The 20,548-nt window shown below is 62.3% G+C and overlaps 2 protein-coding genes across 2 annotated transcripts in view; one reads left to right on the forward strand and one right to left on the reverse strand.

Annotated features, from left to right (window-relative positions):
- Window positions 1–11,900, forward strand: part of MACROD1 (MACRO domain containing 1) — a 148,532-nt gene extending 136,632 nt beyond the window's left edge. Inside the window, 7 exon segments of the mRNA NM_001204770.1 lie at window positions 9,507–9,623; window positions 10,609–10,730; window positions 10,856–10,886; window positions 11,012–11,085; window positions 11,437–11,518; window positions 11,599–11,635; window positions 11,801–11,900. Of these exon segments, the coding sequence (NP_001191699.1) occupies window positions 9,507–9,623; window positions 10,609–10,730; window positions 10,856–10,886; window positions 11,012–11,085; window positions 11,437–11,518; window positions 11,599–11,603 (431 nt within the window). The 3' untranslated portion in view covers window positions 11,604–11,635; window positions 11,801–11,900.
- On the reverse strand, window positions 12,772–19,799 carry OTUB1 (OTU deubiquitinase, ubiquitin aldehyde binding 1). The gene is given in 7 exon segments (NM_001162403.1): window positions 12,772–13,127; window positions 13,259–13,453; window positions 13,550–13,634; window positions 13,824–13,942; window positions 17,474–17,572; window positions 17,816–17,877; window positions 19,721–19,799. Coding segments are annotated over 7 exon segments (816 nt in total). The 5' UTR covers window positions 19,779–19,799; the 3' UTR covers window positions 12,772–12,929.

Raw genomic sequence — 20,548 nt, forward strand, 5'->3', positions numbered from 1 at the left:
CTCACCTCTGCCACCTGTGCCCTCCCCCACCCTCTGGTCCATCCAGCCCTAACCACAGACCTGTCAGGGTAGAGGGCAGAGGCAGGAGCTGCCTGGGCTGGGGGCCTGGGTTCCCACCTGGACTGGTCCTGACAGACCCGGTCTGCCCACGTGCCCTCTCTCCAGAGTCCAAACCTTATTTTCCCTCCTCCCACCCCCTCATCCATGTCTTTAACAAGCACTGGTCTTGCGAAGCCTGCCCTGGCCACTCTCTTTAAAGCCCCCCCAGGAGTTCCCGTCGTGGCTCAGCAGTGACAAACCCGACTAGTATCCATGAGGACTCAGGTTCGATCCCTGGCCTTGCTCAGTGGGTTAAGGATCCAGAGTTGCTGTGGCTGTGACAAAGGCTGGCAGCTGCAGCTCCGATTCGCCCTCAGCCTGGGAACTTCCATATGCTGCAGGTGCAGCCCTAAAAATCAAAAAAAAAGAAAAAAAGAAAAACCTCCCCCAGCCAGTCCCGCCCACCGTGCCCATCCCTCCCCTGCTCTGTGGCTTTTCCCAGACCATGGATCCCCTTTCAACATGCTTGTGTTTTATGTTTGTTTTTATTGCCTCTGTCCCCACTAGAATATACTCTCTCCAGGAACAGAGTTCAGGAGCTCCAAGCCCCTGGTACAGCCTTTATGGGGCACTTAGTCGCACTCCTGTCCACCAGGTGCTGCCCTAGGAGCTGGGTCGGAGGTCTGACAGCCCCACCCCAGGTTCACGTCCAGTCCTGTTGGGGGCGGGCAGCTATCAGGTCAGAAAGGGATTCCTAACAGGGCCCGGGGCCGCCCTACAGGGCTTTGGTGCCAGGAGCCACAGTGTTCCCCCTGCGTAGTAGGGGCAGGAGTTTGCTGGCACCCCAAACCTCAGTGGAGCCCCCAGGGGCCGCCGGGCCAAAAGGACCTAACCCAAAGGGTCCAGGGCCCTGGTCCTGCCTCACTCTGGGGCTGGATGGTTCTGACAACAGAGTGAAGGCCCCTACTCCCCATTCCTTCCCAGGGCTCTGTGTGTGTGTGTCTGGGGTAGAGGACACCTGTGTCAAACACTGGGACTCAAGACTTGACTCTGCCCTCAAAAAGACCCATTTTGGTAGAAGTCTTCCCAGCAGAGGAGGCATTTGACTTGGGTCCTGAAGGCTGCATAGGAGTTCAACAGGAACAGAGAGATGGAAAGGCCCACCCGAAAGAGGGCCCAGTGTTTTTGGTGGGGAGACCTGCCAGGGTGCACAGGCAAGCGCGCACGCGCGCACACACACACACACACACACACACACACACACACACACACACACAGCCTCCCAGCCAGACCCTCAGGCCTGGGGACGCCAGGCCCATCCTGCTCCCGCCTCCCTCCTAAGAGCCTTTTACTGGCTCCATCCAAAAAACAAAAATTGTTTAACCACCCTCCTATTGCATGGTAAGAAGGGAGGCGGGCCCTAAATCTGGATGGAATCGACGGGGCCCTGACGGTCCCTCCTGTTTATTAGGACTGAAATGTTTACTCGGCGATAAGGAGCCGGCTTTCTCGTGGAGATTGTGCGCTCTTTTTCAATTACCCCTCGTCTTTCTCTGCCACTTTCGCACTAAAGGGATAATAAATGTATCGGAGCGTTTCAATTATTCATCTAAATCATGACTGCGCCTGCCACGGCCAAGCTTTACTGACAGATTAATTCGGGGCCGCCTTCCCCTGCTTGCAGCGGCCATCTGGGCTCCGCCCCGCCGGGACCCCGCCGGGACAGCGAGGGCCCACCCGACGGATGGGCGGCTGGGGTCAGGCAGGTCCCTGGCAGGGGCAGAGCCGGATGCTGCCCCATCCCCTCCCACACACACAGCGCCTGCCAAGGACCCCTCTCCTGGTCAGTGGTCCCACACAAGCTTCCTGCCCGCCGGCACTGCACAGCCCAGCTCCCGGGCCCACCTTGCAAGTTTGTGTCCCGTGCTCCGCATCTCATGCCAGGGAGAAGCCCTCTCCTGGCACAGGGCCTTTGCACATGCTGCTCTTGTGCCTGAGGGCTCCTCCTCCTTCCTACCACACCTGCCTAGTTATGTCCACATCAGGGCAGCCCCTCCAACCAGCAGCACCCACTCTTCGGACACACACACACACACACACACTGCTCTAGTCACTGAGGGCCTGCTACATCCTGGCACTGTCCTTGGCACTGGGACCTCTCTTGGGCCAGCCTTCTGTCACCTTTGATAATCAGATTCCTGTCTGTGTGATTAAGTACCAGCTGCTCCCCATCAGACTTCCCCACTAAGGGGCAAGCCCAGGGCATCTGTCCGTCCGCCTCCCAGCAGAGTAGGTGCTCATGGACCCCTTGCCCCAGCGCAGGTATCTGTGCATGTCCTTCTTTCACCCACCTCCGTGGCACAGGCAGAACCTGCCACCCGGAGCCCACCCTCTCCTCTCTCCACACTGGCACCTCTGAGTCCCCTTTCCTCTCTCTGTCCCAGAGGCTCTCCTTTGCTCCCACCTGTCTGGCTCTCGCTGGCTCACCTGGCTCACTCACGTCCTCCCCCATCTCCTGCACATGCGCTCTCTCCATCACGCCCTCTCTCCATCGCGCCCTCTCTCCTTGTTCATAGGGACCTGCAGCCCTGGGAGGATTAGCGAGGCCTCTAAGGATTCAGGCTTCGACTTCTGCCGGGCTCACTTGCATCCCACGCCTGCCCAGCCGACACTATCTCCCATCACCCGGCGCCGCTAATCCGCGATTGCTTCCCACGGCCCCCAGAAAGGGCCTGGCACAGGGGGCAGACGAGGCCCCTTGGCCTTCTTGAGGCCAGGTTGTGTTTAGCTAGCCCCTCCTGGGCTGGGCTAGGCTGGGCAGAAGCAGGCAGCCCAAGGGGCCCGTCCAGGGGCTGGACGTGGCTGTGCGCCTGGCTCAGGGCCGGCGGGTGTCCGGGCGTGTATGGCAGGGACCCTCTGACCTGGAGTTGTCCGGAGCAGCGGGCTGTGCTGTGGCCTAGGGGGAAGGGCATTCCTGGAGGAGGGCACGGCCAAGGGCCCCAGAGGCCATCTCAGACCCCGCCCCTCCCTGGCTGGAATCTCCCTCTGCTGAGGGTTCCTGCAGATGCAGCCCTTCCTCCCACCTTTCCCCCAGGGGGCTCACAGGCTTTGCGCCCGGCCGGCACTATCTCCCATCACCCAGCGCCGCTAATCCGTGATTGCTTCCCACGGCTCCCAGAAAGGCCCTGCCCAAGCCCCCTGCCCGCAGCCCTTCACCCCCGACCCTCCCAAAGCCTTCTTTCTCCTCACTCAGGCCCAGCCCTGAAGGCGCATCCACTCCTGCCCCCGCATCTGGCTCTGGACTCTGGCCTCTTCTGCTCTTTCACTGGGTGATATTGGAGCCATGCGTCCCGTCCCTCGCACAGGGCCTGGCGCCTGGCGGGCCCACCTCCCCACTGTCCCAGGCCGTGTCCGGCCAGATGTCATCTCAGGCGGAACCTGAAGGGAGCCCTAGTTTTACTCTGAGCTGCTGATTTTATTTTACGGATTCGTGGGAGCCACGGGAGGTTTTATGAGCAAGGGAGTGAGGCCGTCTCGCCAAGTCCTGCCACCCCTGCCCGACCCCGGCTGAGGCCGGCGGCGGTGGCGCTAACCACTGCGGGCATTGAGCGCTCACTGCGGGGATGCCAGGGCCCCGCGAGCCTTCCCTGCGGAATTCACGTACGTCCTCTCAGCCCTGTGCGAGGTACCGCTAGCATCTCCATTTCGCAGATGAGGAAAAGGAGGCTCAAGTCCCACGAGCTGAGCCACACTGCCCTCCCCCGACCCCAGCGGGCCTTCCCTGGGCGGGAACTCGAACCTGGGCCGGTGGGGCCCGTCCCCTGCCCCCAGCGGGCGAGCTGCCGCCCAGCCCCGGCCTGCGGCTGCCGTGGGAATTTTTAATAACGGGAGTGATTTTTGCATGATGAATGAGGCGCTGCCGTTGTGTACATAATGAAGCCCTAATGTTTTCAAATCCCCATTTAAGGAGCTGATCTCAGCCCGTAATGAATTTCAGATCACATCACGGAGCTGTCGTCCATCCATCTTCTCCCTGGGGTGCCCACCCGCCTTGGCACCTCCAGGGTGGGGCCTGACGAGGGTGGGCTCCGCATCCCCCCAGAGGGCTGAGCCCAAGCCTAGCACAGAGCCAGGGCTGGCATGGGTCTGCTGACTGAATGAGTGACCAGGCTGCAGTGGGACACGGAGGCACCTCTGGCCATGGGGTATCATGTGGCGTCAAGGCTCCCAAACCTCGCCCAGGGCCTGGGAGGAAAATGGGGACCAGAGAGGAAGAGGGGAGGGAGGGCCAGAGAGAAGGGGGCTGAGGCCCCTGGCCTGGGTCATTGTCCTGGGTCTATGGCTGGGCCTGCCCTCAGCAGGTTAGGGGCTGGGGGTGCGGCAGCTCAGGCTTCTGGCCCGTTTCAGCCCTGGCGCTCGGCGTTCGTGCAGGTGGCTGGGGCCTGGGCAGCAGCTGCAGGCCACACTGACAAGGTTGGCATGCGTGGTCTCTCACCACGAGTCCACACCCCGGGTCTAGGGGGCGAGTTTCGAAGTGGGGAGTGATCCCGAGGGCCCTCCAGACCTGCGTGCCGTCTGGGCCTTGGGAAGGGCATAGCCCCCCTGACCCCCACCGCGGCCCCTCAGGCTTCAGGCTCACCCCCCACCCCCGCCTCCCCAGCCCTCCCTGGGCCCAGGGCTTTCGGGGAAACATCGCCACCTGGCAGCGCAGTATGTCCCACCCCTTGACGAAGGGGGCCCCAAGAGCACGAGGGACGGAGGAGTCTTCTGCCTGGGAGTCCCTGGCTGGGCCTTGGTCTCCCCATCTGTAAAATGGGGTGACATGTGATAACACACGGGGCACTTTGGTACCAGCTCGAACAGAGGGAGGTGCTGTTATTGACCTTGGGCAGAGGAAGCTGAGCGCAGAGCAGGTGGAAGAGCCCTGGGGAGGGGGATTTGGGGCTCCCAGAGCCACGCCCCCCATGGGCCGGCAGGGGAGCTCATCTCAGGGGCCCTGGGTCCCAGCACCAGATGGCACCACCCAGGCCTGTCCTCTCCCTCCCTGACCCAGGGCCCCCAGGAGCACACAGCAGCAGAGCAGGGCAGGGCGGAGGGCTGCAGGCAAGGCTTCCCAACCCCCACCTGGCTGAGGTGGCTTGGCCTCCACGAGCCTTTGTCCCGGTCCCCCTGAGCTGGGGGCTCTGAGCCTGGGCCCCCCGTGACTGAAGGAGTTGCTTAGTCACTCCAGCCCCGAGTCTCCCACCCCCGGGCCACTGCTCAGCAAACTCAGTCCTCCCACAACTTTCTGAGGCCAGTTCTGAGGCTCAGAGAGGTACAGTGACTTGCCCAAAGCCACCAGCAAGCTTGCAGGCAGGATTTCTGGGAAGAGAAATCCCAGAGTGGGCGACGCAGGGGGCCAGACCCACAGGGAGGGCAGAGGGGGGGTGGGGACCAAGGGGCAGGCCCGGCGGTCAGGGACGCCTGGCCTCGGTCAGAGGCACAGCTGCCCTCCTCTCCCCCAGGCCACCGGCCTCCTGTGTTCCTGTAAATAATTAATTAGCCCCTGCTTGCTTGTTTGTTTAGCATGAGGAATGCTCCCCCACTGAGACGCATTTATTGCTGAATAAATTTAAATATCTAATCTTCCCTTCATGAATATTACAGCACCCTAAATAGCGGCCAACATATCCTAAGCGCCTTGGCAAATGGCCCCCTTGGGAGCCTGCCTGCTTTGCCTCCGCTGGCTCTGAGGAGGTTCCGGCTCCAGCCCCTGCCTCTCCCGGCGCCCTCCCGGCCCAGGACCTGCTAGGAAAGGGCCCGGACGAGCCGATGCTCCCGAAGGCTGAGCGCAGGGCGTGCAGGCCACACTGGTGGCAGGAGGCTGGGGTGGGCCTCCGAGCGGGGGGCCACTGGGCTTATCTGGGGAAGGCCCTGGACGGGGTGGAAGGTCAGGGCTGGAGCAGAGAGAAGGCAGGCAGCATCGGAAGAGCTCAGGAAGGAGGCAGAAGAGATGAGGGAGACAGGAGGGGTGGGGGGACCAGGGCCCCGAGACAGCCTTGCTGGCCTGGGTGGAGGCAGCAGCCAGGCTGTGGGTGCAGCTGGTCGTTGTCATCCTGCTCTGGGAGTGGTCCCAGAGCACTCAGCAACCAGAGGTCCCCAAGCAGTCCCGCCGTTGGGAGGGGGGTGTCTCGATGTGGGGAGGGGACAGGAGCCAGGCTGCAGGGGCTGGCAGTGAGGAGACAGCGGCCACAGACAGAAGGGCACCCCCCCCCCCGACCCTGGTGTGTGGGTGCGGAGGGCAAACAGCGGTCAGCCAGCCTGAGCGGGAGGCTCCGGGCGGGTCGGAGAGACGGGTCCCTTCGTGGTCCTGGAGGAAGTGGAGCCGTCCAGCTGTGTGACTCTGGGCAAGTTCCTCACTCTGCCTATGCCTCAAGCTCTTCTCTAAAGCAGAAAAAATAATAGCACTTCCTAGGGTGGCCTTGGCCGTGAGGACCAAACTAGATGATGGATGTACACGGCCCAGTGCCTTGCTCACTCTGAGACTGAAACTGAGCCAGATGGGGGAGCTGAAAGGTGGAGGAGCGAGGAGGGGGCTGAGGAAAGAGGCAGAGCGCCCTTAGGGCCATCTTCCGACAGACAGACGATTTGACCTTGACCTAGCAGAGACATCCAAGGAAGACCCTACCGCCTACCACATGGGTTCAGTCTCCCCAGGAGAGAACCCAGATTTCCTGCTGTCTCAGGGCAGGGTGGGGGGCAAGGTGGAGGTTTGATTGTAGCTGGGGGGACCAGGGAGGGGACTGAGGGTCACTTGGTATGAACTGGGGACACCTTCCTTTCGGTGGGTGGGTCCGGGTCTGGTGGTGGGTGGGGAGGAAGGACGCGTCGCCCTTGGATCTGCCCCCAGGAAGCCTCTTCCTTCCAGTCTCAGGGCTCAGCTCGGGCCGCTGGAGGAGCCAGGACAGAGCTGTGGGGGCAGAGCCAGGGGACCTGTGAGTCATGGTACAAGACAAGGAAGGGCTGGCCTTTGGGCCTAAGGCTAAGGACCGAGGGGCTGGGGGCCTCCTCTGGCCCTCGGGGATGGGGAGAGCAAGGCTGGTATGTGCAAGGGAGGGGGCAGGAGGGACCCAGGCTGCTGAAACCCTGAGTGCCAGAGCAGCGTCTGTGCGCAGGCTCTCGTGGGGGTGGGTTGGGGGGCAGGGGCAGAACTCAGGGCCTGGCCCTCATCTCTGCTTTGGCTGAACTGCTCCCCAGGCGCCTGCACAGCAGTCACCCGGCCCCCTGCCCTGTTCTGGATGCTGCTGGGGGGGGGGGGGGGGGGGCCTCCAGCCCAAGGGCTCCGTTAGCGCCAATTCCTCCCTCCTCCTCCCACCTCATGCCCCCAGGTCAGCCCAAAGGCCTGGCTGCAGGCCTGTTCACTTCTGCAGGAAACATTAAGTCCCTGAAACACAGATCTCGCTGAGCTCCACTTCCGCACGGCCCCCACCGCGGGCCAAGGTCGCCTGCAGGATGGACAGCACTGGGAGATGGCAGGCAACCAGGTGCCAAGTGGATGAGACCACTGGCGCGGGGCCGGGGGGCCCCCAGGAGAGCTGGCTCCCACAGGTCCCCGTGCCACCCCATACACCCTGGATGACACTTCTCACCACGCTCCCAGGTGTACACACATGGGCACGGCCTCTGCTCTCACTGTCCTAGTAACAGCCAACACACCCAGCACCTTCACCCACGCCAGGCACTCTGGCTTAAGCACTTTACAGAAATTGACTCACTTATCCTTCCAATAGCCCTATGAGGTGGGTGCTGCTATTATCCCATCTTATAGATGGGGCAGTGCTTGATTCACAAGTACACTAATTATGCCTGGGTCACACATCTGTGACTGGCAGAGCTGGCATTTAAACCTGGTGCACACTCTACTGGGTGGTTGCCTGGCACCCCCACCTACAATAGACACACTGCACATGGATGTTGCACATGCAGGCTGTATACCCACTGAGCCACACCTGGATACACAGCCGGACCCGCTCTCCATCCCCACTCCATGGGCTGCAGCTGCCTTTATCCCTGCCCAGGAGAGGAGGGGGTGGGGCACCCAGTCCCAGATTCCCTCCCAGGGTGCCCCCAACTCCTCTACCCCCGACTCCAGGGACACTCTGGGAAATCGCCTGGTGCCAGCTCTGAATGCAGTTGCAAAGTTAGGTTGATTGGACCCCATAGAGCACAAGAGAAAACCCAAGAAGAGCGGGTGCCCCAACAGGTGTCCCTGGACCTGGGCCAAGATGCTGGGGGTGGGGCTATGATGAAGGAGCGAGGGCCTCGGTTTGCGCATCTGTAAAATGGGGAAATGATAGTCCTTTCCTGCTGCAGAGCTTTGAGCTTGGTGTGCACGCTCCTGGCACAGGCCCAGGGTGCAATCGGAGCTGGGGACCTGCCAGAGGCGGGTCATGTTCTCCTGGTCAAGATGTCCACTCCTTCCTTGAGGAGGGGGGAGAATCGCTGTCCCTATTTTCTAGATGAGGCAGTGGACACTCTGAGAGGGTAAAGTACTTGCCAGGGTGCCCCAGGCCAAGGGGGGCGAGCCAGGACTTGACCCTGCCCAAGACCGAACCCCGCCTCTCCCGAAGAAGCGTCTCCTCCGAGCCTCCCGCCGCGCCCGAGTTGTTTATCTGGGTCTGGGTCCCCAGGATAATCCGCCCTCGGATAAACGAGCCCAGGCCTGGCCCCAATTAAGCCGGATGCACTAACGAGGCAGCTCGTTAACGAGCTGGGGCGCGCGTCCGGAGACACCTGCGCGGCCGGGAGGCGTGGCTCCAACCACCTCCCCGCGCGGCGCAGACGAGGAGCTGCAAGACCTCGCTCAAGGCCAGGAGCGGATCTGCCACTTGTAACCAGGTGGACTCAGTTTCCTTGTCTGTAAAGTGGGTCTTAGAGTCTGGAAAGTGGGTCCGAGGGGCCTCGCCTTGGGAGGTCGACCTTGGGATCCTGCACGCGGTGCGGGTCGGCGCGCTCGAGCACCTGGCGCGGAAGCGGCGACCGGCAGCCGGCCCTGCGGCACGTCCGGGCGAAGGCTGGGGGGCGAACATCCAGCCCCCTTGATGGGCTCGGGCTGAGGTTCCTACCGCCGCTAACCCCGCCTCCTGGAGCAGCCTCCGTCTGGGGAGATCTCAGCCCCGCCGCGCCCCGCCTGCGTACCCGGGAAAGAGCAGGGCGGGCCGGGCGCGCCCTCTGCCGGCTGGTTAGCGCCGGCTCCCGCCAGGGCCCGCTTTGGCTCCTCTGCGCCTGGTTTCCCCCAGGAGTGGAGCAAGTGTGGGCCGGGGAGGAAGGGAGCGGCTGGAGGCCGCGGGAGAAAGGCGCGGTACCTGGTGAGTCCCGCATAGCCAGAGCTTTGGGAATATTAAGTCCGTGGGCCTCGGCCTTCTCTGTAAAACGGGCTCACAGTGTTGCCACGGGGAGCCCCACGTTCACTGCCCCCTCCCCGGCAGTGGACGGCTGCATCCACCGGGCCGCTGGACCCCTGCTCACCGACGAGTGCAGGACTCTGCAGAGCTGCGAGACCGGCAAGGCCAAGATCACCTGCGGCTATCGGCTGCCAGCCAAATGTGAGCCCCCAACACCCCAACAGGGCGCCTTGTATAATTGGAGATTAGGGGGCCACCCCCACAGAATTGCTGGAGGCCTCCTCCAGGGGCCCCTTCTGGTGTGTGCTTTGTTTGCTTGTTTGCTTTTTAGGGCCTCACCAGTGGGGTGGCATATGTAAGTTCCCAGGATAGGGGTCGAATCAGAGCTACAGCTGCTGGCCTACACCACAGCCACAGCAACCGCGGATCTGAGCTGAGTCTGCGACCTACACCGCAGCTAAAAGCAACACCAGAGCCTTAACCCATTATGCATTATGGCGGCCAGGGAATCGAACCCGCATCCTCATGGCTACTAGTCTGGTTCGTTTCCACTGCGCCACAACGGGAACTCCCTATGTAAGGTATGTATGGTTTTTTTTTTTCGGGGGGGGTATCTTTTTAGGGCCTCATCTGCAGCACATGGAGTTTCCCAGGCTAGGGGTCAAATCAGAGCTGCAGCTGCGGGCCTACGCCACAGCCACAGCAACACAAGATACAAGCTGCATCTGTGACCTACGCCCGCAGCCGGCGGCAATGCTGGATCCTGAACAAGGCCAGGGATGGAACGCGCATCCTCAGGGATACTGGTCGGGAACCCGCTGAGCCACAAGGCAACTCCGCGGAGGCACTTCTTAAGTGCCAGGGCCTGGCCCCTCCTCGAACGCCCCTTCGGAAGGAGGTGGGGGGAGGGGAGGCATGGAGACTGGGGGAGGGAAGAGCTAAGCCTCAGCCAAGTCCCTACAGATGTGGGGAGTGGGCCCAGCATGGGCCTGCGCGTGTGTCGAGGTGTGGGTTTAGGCTCGAGGGCACACCTGTGTGTGCTCATGGGTGAAGTCCTTCCCAGGGGAGTCTCAGAGCTTGGGGGGAGGGGCCTGTTTCTTGTCCCCTCCAGGGCCCTGGCCTGCTGGCGAGAAAGATGGGGACCGCGTGAAGCTCCGGGTTGGTCTGATCTTGTCGCCTCCCACAGATGTCATCCACACGGTGGGACCCATCGCCCACGGAGAGCCCAGCGCCAGCCAGGCTGCCGAGCTCCGCAGCTGCTACCTGAGCAGCCTCGACCTGTTGCTGGAGCACCGGCTCCGCTCCGCGGTGAGGGGCGCCAGGCGGCGGCGGAGTGGGGGCGACGCGGGGGCGGGGACGGAGGGGGGGTGGCCTGGCGGGAGGCGGAGCGGAGAGTGACGCGGTCCCCAATCCCTTCTCACCCCTCAACCTAGGCTTTCCCCTGCATCTCCACGGGAGTGTTTGGTGAGTGGGGTCTGGAAGAGGAAGGGCGGGGGTGGGCAGGGGGCGGGGGCCCGGGCCGAGGAGGGGCGGGGCGAAGCGGCGGTGGGCGGGCCCTCCCCGGGACTCACTCCCGCCCCCGCCCGCAGGCTACCCCAATGAGGCGGCGGCCGAGGTAGTGCTGACCGCGTTGCGGGAGTGGCTGGAGCAGCACAAGGACAAGGTGAGGCCTGGGCCCAGCCCAGGGGATCAGACGCGGGTGGGGCACGGGGGCGAACTCCAGCCCCGAAGACCAGAGCGCCAAGCACTTGGGGCTCCGACCTCACCAGGGCTCTGTGTCCCCTCTCCTTTCCCGTTAACTCCCCAGGGCACAGACAAGGTAGTGCGAGGAGGGGACAGGGGGGCGCACCCCAAGCCACGAGCCCCTTCTGTAGTGTAGCGTGAGCTCAGCTCAGCTACACTGAGCGCCCCAGGGGCAAGGTGGGTGAAAACCTGCAGGGCGGTGAGGAGCCCGGGAGCGGGGGGGGGTCGGTGGCTTCCGCCCAGGCTGAGCCCCCGGCCCTGACTGACGCAGGTGGACCGGCTGATCATCTGCGTGTTCCTGGAGAAGGACGAGAACATCTACCGGCAACGGCTCCCCTACTACTTCCCGGTTGGTATGTACCCTGCGGTGCCAACCCTGGGCTGCCCCTGCCCCGCCCCCACCAGCAGGTTCTCACTGTCCTCTGCCTTCCAGCCTGACGGCACCCCGCCACCTACCCTGACCAGGACTGGTAAGAAGGGCCTGGCCCTCCGTGTGGCTGCCCACTAACCTCGTGCCCACTAACACCCACTCCCCCTGCCCTCCGCTCACCCCCACGCAGGGAGGCCAGGGAGACAGCTGGGAGGCCGGGGGGAGGCCCACAGCCCCGGGGCTCTGACCTCTGCCCTCCCCGCAGACTCGCCAGGGCCTGCCGGACCTCGCTCCCAGCTCTAAGAAGTCGAGGAAGCCTGCATCTGGGCCTGGCCTGGCCACCCCGTTCTGTCCCTCTGCTTCCTGCCCCCTCAGGAGCCTCCTAATAAAGACCATGAGTGTTGCAGCTCCTGTCCCAGCCCTGGCTGGCGGGGAGGGAGGCAGCCCGGGTGCGGAGGGGTGCTTTGGCCTAGAGGGGCTGGCGAGCGCGCTCAGTGAGCCAGGCAGGTGGAGGCACGGGCCAGACAGCAGAGGTGGGCAGCACTTCACATTTATTGAGGGCCTGCCCCCAAGGAGCTCACAGCCTGGGGGCTGAGACCCCACATGTGCCAGGGGAAGTGAAGAGAGGAAGGCAACGCAGACACCGCGGCCCAAGCAGAGGGGATGCAAAGCAGGCACAGGCAGGGGGTGGTGGGGTGGGGGAAGAACGGGGGCCTGGCCAGCCCCGCTAGACTCCGGGAAGGACAGACTTGAGGACAGCCCTCCCCCGCCCGGAGGGCAGCACCTGGGGTGCACTAGGGTGGCCCAGCTCCTCCGCCTACCCTGAGCCAGGCCGCACCCTCAGGCCAGCCCTCTCCACCATGCAGACCCCTGATGGAGAGCAGGTGGCCGGGGAGGCCAGGGCAGCAGGGCGGAGGCGTGGCCTATGAGGGCAGAGCTGGAAGCCTTGGTGGTCCTGGGGCTCTGGGCCAGTCTCCAAGGAACTTCCAAATTCCCCTGGAAGGCCTGGCTGGCTAAGGAGGGCAGGGGCAGAGGCCTGAAGGGAAGGAAGCAGAGGCCCAATAACCAGGAGGGGTCCCCAAGAGGCCTAGCCCCCTCAAAACTACTCCTGGCGGGGAGGCTTGGGGGTGGACAGGTGGAAGGCTGAGAGGAAGCCACCTGAGGGGGGTGGGGCAGCCAGACAGAGAGCAGCCAGGAGGGCAGCAGCAGAGCAGGGACACGCACACACGCGGCTCACCACCAGCGTCCCCTTTAATAAAACATGGAAGGTCGTGTGACAGGGAAGGGCGTGGGGGGTGAAGTACGACCATTTACAACCACAAAAAAAACCTCTGTACATGTCTAGTGCCTGGCAGAGGGGAGGGCAGGCAGGGCGGCGGCAGGCCGGGCCAGCCCTATTTGTAGAGGATGTCGTAGTGTCCAGGCCGGTAGAGAAGGTAGACCTTGGGCTCGGAGCCCTCGGGGAAGATGTGGGGGTTGGTGGTGCCGCCCTCGCCGCGGTCCATGTACTCCACCTGGATGGAGACGCTGAGCGCCTGGGCCAGCGCGATGATGTGGATGTGGTCGCTCTCCTTGCACATGGGCTCCACCTCCTGCAGCACAGGGGCCGCTCAGGGCCTGGGTCTTGGCGCCTCCGCACCCCCAGCCACCCGGTGCACCCCCGGGCCCCGAGGCTCCCACCCTGAGGCCCCAGTGAGTCTGGGGAGCGGGGAGGGGGCAGCACCTGCTGGCAGAACTCCTTGACGGTCCGCCCACCCTCGATGAAGTGCTCGAAGAACTTGCTCTCGCGCTGCAGGTAGCCCGAGGTGAGCAGCCGCAGGTAGACCACCAGGTAGTCCGAGGTGCTCTGGTCGTTGAAGGAGGCCAGCAGGTCGGCCACTGAGGTCTGCTTCTCCACCTGCTCGATTAGGTCCATGAACTGCCGCCCAAGGGGGACAGAGAGCAAGTGAGGGAGGAGATGGGCCGATGCTGCCTCGGCCAGGCCCCCCGCCCTCCACCCGGCCGAGAGGCTCACCGTGTTGTGGAAATCCTCAATTGTGAATTCGGTGAAGCCCTGGGACACCAGGTCCTCTTTGCTCTTAGCAGACACAGCCTTGAACCTGCAGCCGGGAGGGAAAGAGAGGCTGCGCGGGCTCCTCGGCCAGCAGAGAGGCCAGCTCAGAGGTGGGGGCCCGGGCAGCACGGGAACCGCACCTCCTGGTCCCCAGGAGGATGGAGGGAGCCCCTCGGGCCCTTCCTAGGACCCTGCCCCACCCGCCTCTTTGTGCTCGAGGGCCCGCCCTCCTCACCGCTGCAGCTCCTTGCTGTCATCCAGCAACGCCTCCAAGTGGGAGAAACCGAAAGCACGATAGAAGCAGTTTCCATCAGGCCTGGTCTTGCGGATGTACGAGTACTTTTTGTGGAGGTCCTGCGGAGAGGCAGCCCCCGCCCCACCCGGGCCCATCAACATCAGGCCAGAGCCAGGGCGGGCCGAGGAAACCGCCCTGACGAGGTTGCTCTACAGCAGGTGGCAACTAAGCTCCAAGCAGCCACCTGCCATCCTTGGCTGCTGACTCTGGTGATGCTACCAGGAGCCCCCAAAGCCTCAGGAAACTGACTTCTGGACACATAGGTTGCACGGGTCACCAGCGGCTGGGCAAGTGACTGAGTCCTTGATCAAAGCAGCTTTTCCAGGGAAGGACCTTTCACACTTGGAGAGCTCCAGGGCAGCGTGGTGCCCATGGCACAGCCTGGGGCTGGACACAGCCTCCCTCACCTCCTTCTAAGCTCTACCCCGCCCACCCTCAGGCACTGGCTCCATCTTTTCTGGTTCCCTCCCCAAACTCAGTGAAATTTCTTCTCTGTCTGTTGAACCTCCCTGTAGGAGTCAAGGCCTCACTCCCTCAGCCTAGGCGCCCTCCCCTTCTCCCCGACACCCATCTCATACCTTTTCTGTTCTCTTCAAACCCCCACCCACCTTGACCTTGCTTCCTTTTGGACTGAAGACTTCCCCTGAGAACCCCAGCCCCCACGGCACACCTGCCCATGGCCTTCACTCTGGGCCCTGGGAGGGTCTGAGGCCACGCCTCCCTGGGATGAGACACTGTTCCAGGGACACTGTTCCAGGGGGTCGCCGCCCTCCCTACAGGTTCAGACCCATCAGCATTTAAACACCAGGAGAGTTCTCCCTTTAAAAAAAAACCTTTGCTTCACACGAATTCCTTTCCAGCCACCACCCAATTCCCCTGCCCCGTGCACTGTCTCCGTCCCCTCCTGCTGTGACCTCAATCCAAGCAGGCTTTTGCTCTAGTGAAGGTCACGGATGCCTCTTAAGTCCAAGGGTCCCCCTCTTCCCCAGACCGACTGCTCAGCAGCGCCCACGTGTGTGGTGACACCCCCCCTTACTTCCCTTCCGGGCCTGCAGCTCCCTCCTCATCTAACCTGGGAAGGTGAGGGCTGCCACCAAACCACACACACCCTGCCTCAAGACCCCGTGTCACCTGCCAGAAGACAGTCACGCCACAGACCATGCCGGCGCCTGCCGCGTGAACGGCACATCCCTGCTCAGGCCTGGGGCAGCTTCTGTCTGGCTCTACTCCTCTCCTGACCTCATCGCTCGTGGAATTTCAATGGGACTCTTCCCCCGCCGCTTCTGGGCCTCAACTCCAGCTGTGACTCACACATCCGGCGGCCGTGCCCCCACCTCCTCGGCTGCCCAGCCACAGGCAGCCGCGGCCTCGAGGCTCCCGGGCTGCTCTCGGGCTTCCCCTCGGCACCCCGGACTCCACCTTCCGGCTGAGGAGCCAGAATCTCACAGCCTCTGTCGACGCTGCCCTCACCACACCCAAGCCGGCCACGGATCCTCTGGCTTCACCTTCAAGACCTTCCTCATGCGACCGCTTCCAGGGGTGGGGGGGTGCCCAGTCCCCATCCCCGCGGCTGGTATCACAGAAGCCGCCTCGCGCTGCCTCCACCTCCCTGCCCAGTCTATCCCCGCCCCAGCCCCGCAGCGACCAGAGAAACCCCCTGGACACTCGGCTCCCCTGGAGCCCCTTCCCTGGCTACCCCCCACCCCACCCCACCCTGCCCACGTCCCACCCTCTCCTGCTTCCTCTGCTCCCTGTTCCGCCGCTCTGGCCTCCACCCGGCCGGCTCCCCTGCCCCTTTCGGCTCATCACTCAGACACCACCTTCCCGGCGGGGCTGCTGCCCCCCCGCCCATTTAAAACTGCGAGCTCTCCCTGTCCTGCTTCGCTCTTCTGCATCGCACTCGCCCCCTCCAACACCCATCCGCGTCACCTCTGGCTTAATGCCTGTCTGTCCACTATGACCCTGACCTTCTAAGGGCCGGAGTCTGACCGCTGTAGACACGACTCCACCTCCAGAACATCAAACAGTGCCTGGCCCACAGGATGTGCTCGTCCTGCGTGTTAAGTGAACAGGACAGAATGGGTACCAAGAGCCCAAATCACTGCAGCGACCAGAACAGGGGCCACCTACTCTGGGCCAGGCCCTTTGCTGGGGGCTGACATCCCTGTCTTCGGATCCTTCCTCCCAGGGGCCCACCTCACAGACAAGCCAAGTCACGCAGGTCTGTCTGCGCCTGGGCCCCTCCCAGGAGCAGAGGGTGTGGGGTCGGCACATGGAGGTGGAGCTCCTGCCCGCACAGCACACAGAGGCCACTTAACAGTCGCCCAGTGACTCGATGGGAAGAAGACAGGCCGATCCTGTCAGTTTTACCAGGGAGTCCTCGTGCGACAGGCAGGCCTTGAACCACGGCCCCAGGGCCCCACTCTGCTATCCCACTGGACTTACGGCCCAGAGCCCTGGGCTCGGCACCTTCCGCCATCATCTCTTTCCAGCCTCACGACCAGCCCACAAGGCAGACAGCCCCCCCAGAGAGAAGAGATCAGTGGGGGACCCAAGAAGTCCCAAGATCACACAGAGGTAATGAAGCCAGAACTCGAACCCAGGCCCCAAAGCCAGTGTTCTCCTCTCTCCACAGGCCTCCTGGGTATATCACACACACACCCTGAGCAAGGGGTCCGAGGAGACCGCAGGCCACACACAGCTGAAGCTGGCAGGTGTGTCACCCGACCCGCTCAACACTGTCAATTTCGAGTAGCTTCCAACTATTAGGAGTCTGGAGATTTTACAACAAAATAATTTCTGGATTGTCCTGGAAGCCCCAATGCAGCGACAGCCATGGATACTCCGAGTCGCCCCAGGAGTTTCCACTCCTTGCTACTCCCTGACGCCGAGCAGCGGTGTGGCTGTTACCACCAGGCCTGGGCACCTTCAATCACCTGGTAACCTGCCTGGCCCTGAGATGGCTAATCCCCAAGCCCTCCTTTCAGGTGGAAGGTTCTATGCATCTCTGATCTTCGGGGGAGCTGGGGGAGGAGTAGCATTTACTAAGCCTGCAGGCTGTGCCCATGAGATGCTGTTTACACATGCCACTGTCACACTTCACACTCCCAGCTCCCAGAGAAGACAGGGGGTTGTCAAGGAACTCACCTGTTTGTAAGTGACACCCGGGTCCCTTTCCCCCTGCCTCTCCACAGGTCCCCAAGGCCACAGGCCTCCTCCCAGCTGGCTCAGCCCCAAGTCAGCCTGAGACCGTCAGCTCCCGCCTGCCCCAGGCCCCACAGGCACCATCTCCCTCAGCCTGTGACTGCCCCGGGGGCAGATGCTTTCACCTTCCCGATTTCACAGATGAGCGCCATGGCTCAGAGATGGCGCAGCAGCTGCTGGAGACACAGCTGCTGTGTGGCGGAGTATTTGAATCAAGGTCTCTTTGGTTCCGGAGTCTGAACATTGACGAACCAGTGACCAGAGGGCCCCCCCAACATCCTGCCCTCTCTGAGGCCAGGCCCAGCGAGGAGCAGGTCTCAAGCAGGCATGCTCCTGCCCCTGCCTCTACCCAAGGGCTCTTCCTGCCCCCTTGGCCAGGCTCCCACCTTGATCTTCTGTTGATAGATGTTGTCGTCCTCGGCATACTCTTTGTACAGGACGGAGAGCTCCAGTCGCTCCGAGACCAGAGGGTTCTGCACAGCAATCTGCAGGGGCAGGAAATCCATCAGATGCTCTGACAGGTGAATGCAATGACCCACACCCAGCAGCGAGAACACCTGAATGACGGTGCTGGGCCAGTCACTCAGTAGCAGTGACCCTCTCCCCTACAGGCGTTCCGTACCCAGAACAGCTTGGAGAGGAGGGGACTTCCAAAATAGAGAGAAACAACAGGCCGCAGGCCCAGCTCCTGCATCCCCAGAGTAGGGCCGCTGGCCACAGCCCCTCACCTCTTGCTGAATTCGGTCCTGCTGAGCCATGATGGCTTCATCATAGGCAAGACAGTTAACACCTGGAATAAGGAAGAAAGCCAAGGTTTACAAGGGGCCCTGGTTAGCCCCACTGTGGGCAGCTGTGTCGAGGACAGGAGCAGCCCAGGCCAGGAGAGCAGACCTGGAATGTGGAGGCACGTGTCAAACCCTGCCCCACCCCAACTGTGTGATCTTGGCAAGTCCTTTCCTTTCCTGGGCCTTCGTTTTCTCATCCTTAAAATGAGGGGGCAAAGGTGACCACTCTTCTGGCTCTAACAACCCCCCTTTCCCCTTGCTTTCTAACAGCACTTCCCAGCAGCCTGGGGAGGCCCTGGAGCCAGGCGGGGTCTCTTGGGGAAAGAAAGATGAGGCAGCAGAGTCCTGGGCCGGATGGGAGCTTCCTGTGAGTCTGCACTCTACCCAATCACACCCCTCCTCCTCCTCCTGCCATCCTGGGGACTTTTTTTTTCTTTCATTCTCTTTTGGCCACACCCACAGCATATGGAAGTTCTTGGGGCAAGGATGGAATCCAAGCCGCAGCTGTGGCAACACCAGATCCTTAACCCACACGCCCCGCCAGGGATCCAATTGGCGCTTCCAGAGACAAGCCAGATCATTAACCCACTGTGCTACAACAACTCTCCATCCTGCATACGCCCATTTTAGATAACAAATGCAGACAGGTGACGTAACCCCCCCAAGGTCACAACCAGAAAGACCTGTGGTCAAATCCAGGTGTGTCTCATTTCAAAGTTTGAGCTCTTCACAATTACTCCCCCGGGGCCACCTGAGTGCAGAGGCCTGTCCTCGGCTGGAAGCAGGGACTGATACCACCACCATCCCCTCAGCGAGATGTCCTGAGGAGGTGGTTCCTTAGAGGCACACTGTTAAGTGCTCATCCGTGAGTTGAGCAGGTCCACCCTGTGGGCCCCACTCTGAGCAGCCACTGGGGAGAAGCCAAGGGACCTGAATCCTGGCCCCAGCTCTTTCTTAACTTATGTGGTTACAAACAAGTCCCTTCTAGTGGGACGGGTCTCCCAAAGTTCAGTCCTTCAAGTGTGCAGTTAGAACAGGAGGTGTGTCCTGAATGATTTTTAAGGCCAATACTTTTAACTTTGAGCATCCTGGATCCTCGGCTGGGCCTCGACCCATCGCCTACACTGCCCTGCAACAGGAATGTCCCTCTCACCCTGAGGACCTACTCAGGCCCCAGAGTCTATCTTGGGGTGAAAAAGAAGAGAGTGGACCATTTAAAAGGACCAGCTCTTCAGGAGTCTAAGGATACAACGCCTAGTCAGGCGGAAAGGGGCTGCAAAGGCAGAAGAAGGGGCTCTACCGAAAATGAAGGCTGCTGCCCTCAGGGGCACACACCGGCGGCCGCTCAAGACCCCAGGGCGCCCGCAGCATCCCCGGCGGCCTGCCCAGCCCTTTGTGCTCCGCAGCCCGGTGTAATTCGACGCCCTCCCGGGCTTGGGTTGGTCTGGAGAAGGCAGGCGGCCGGGCCCAGACTAGGCCTGGGCCTGACTGCAAGGACCAGGGCTGGACGGCTGGGGACCCCAGGGCCAGGCGCCCGGCGGAGAGGGGGCTGGGTGGGGGGCGGGCGCGGCCCAGGCTCCGCCCCGGGAACGCGCAATGGGGAAGAGCCGGGGGCCCGGGCTAGCACTGCTCTCTCGCACGCCGCCCGCCCGGCCGGGGGTCGCGGCGACCGCTCCTTCCATTGTGAGGGGGAGGGGAGGAGGCGGCGGCGGCGGCGGAGGAGGTGGAGGAGGAAGGGGCCATAAGCGCGCTTCGAAGCTGGCCGCTCCGCCCTTGGCCTCCTCGTGAGCCGGTGACCCGGCATCGCCCCCGCTGGCCTAGGCCGGACAGCCCTCCCCGGGTGGGTACCTTCAGAGTCGCTGCCCAGCGGCTCCTGCTTCTGCTGCTGAGGTTCCTCCGCCGCCATCTTTAAACAGCGCCGCACTGCCGACCACTTCCGGGTTACCAGTCGCCCTCCTCCCGGAAGAGAGCCCCTCCTTGTGGCACCTCCTTAGTAACGCCCCTAGCAACAGGATCCCCTTAGGCGTTGCCACCTGAGGGGCTCCCAGTCCCTCGGGCTGCGGTGGAAGCCGAGCGAAAGCCAGGCAGTCCCCGCCCACCCTCCACCCGCAAGCTTGCTCAGCTCCATCATCCCAGGCTCCCAATGTGCCCGGTAGTGATAAGAGCCTCCTGGGGCCGCTTCAGTTTTCTTTTCACTGGAGTTTGAAGCGCGGATTGTGTTATTGAGATAAGCAGGAAGATGAAATTAAAATCACTGAAGGCAACATTCCTGCTTCGGGCTCTAGAACTCATTTCAGGCGCTTACAATGAGGATCACCTGGCGTTAACATCAGAGCCCTGGGCATTACCGCCCCTCTTCCCTGAGCCTCAGTTCTGAGCGGGCATTGGTATCCTGCTTCTGGCAGAAAGAACATGTCCCTTGAGGTCAAAGACCTAACTTTGGACTCTCTGCCCTTATGAATAGGAGGAAATTAGAGATTTGGGGGGGGATTGTTTGGTTGTTAAAGAAAGGAGTTGAGGGAGCTCCCTGGTGGCCTAGGGGTTAAGGATCTGGCATTGTCACTTCTGTGGCTTAGGTCACTGCTGTGGAGTGGGTTCGACCCCTGGCCCAGGAACTTCTGAATGCTGTGGGCACAGTCCAAAAAAAAGAAAAAGAAAAGAAAAAGAAGGGTTGGT

Source organism: Sus scrofa, chromosome 2 (assembly GCF_000003025.6).
Source record: "Sus scrofa isolate TJ Tabasco breed Duroc chromosome 2, Sscrofa11.1, whole genome shotgun sequence".
Taxonomy (NCBI): domain Eukaryota; kingdom Metazoa; phylum Chordata; class Mammalia; order Artiodactyla; family Suidae; genus Sus; species Sus scrofa.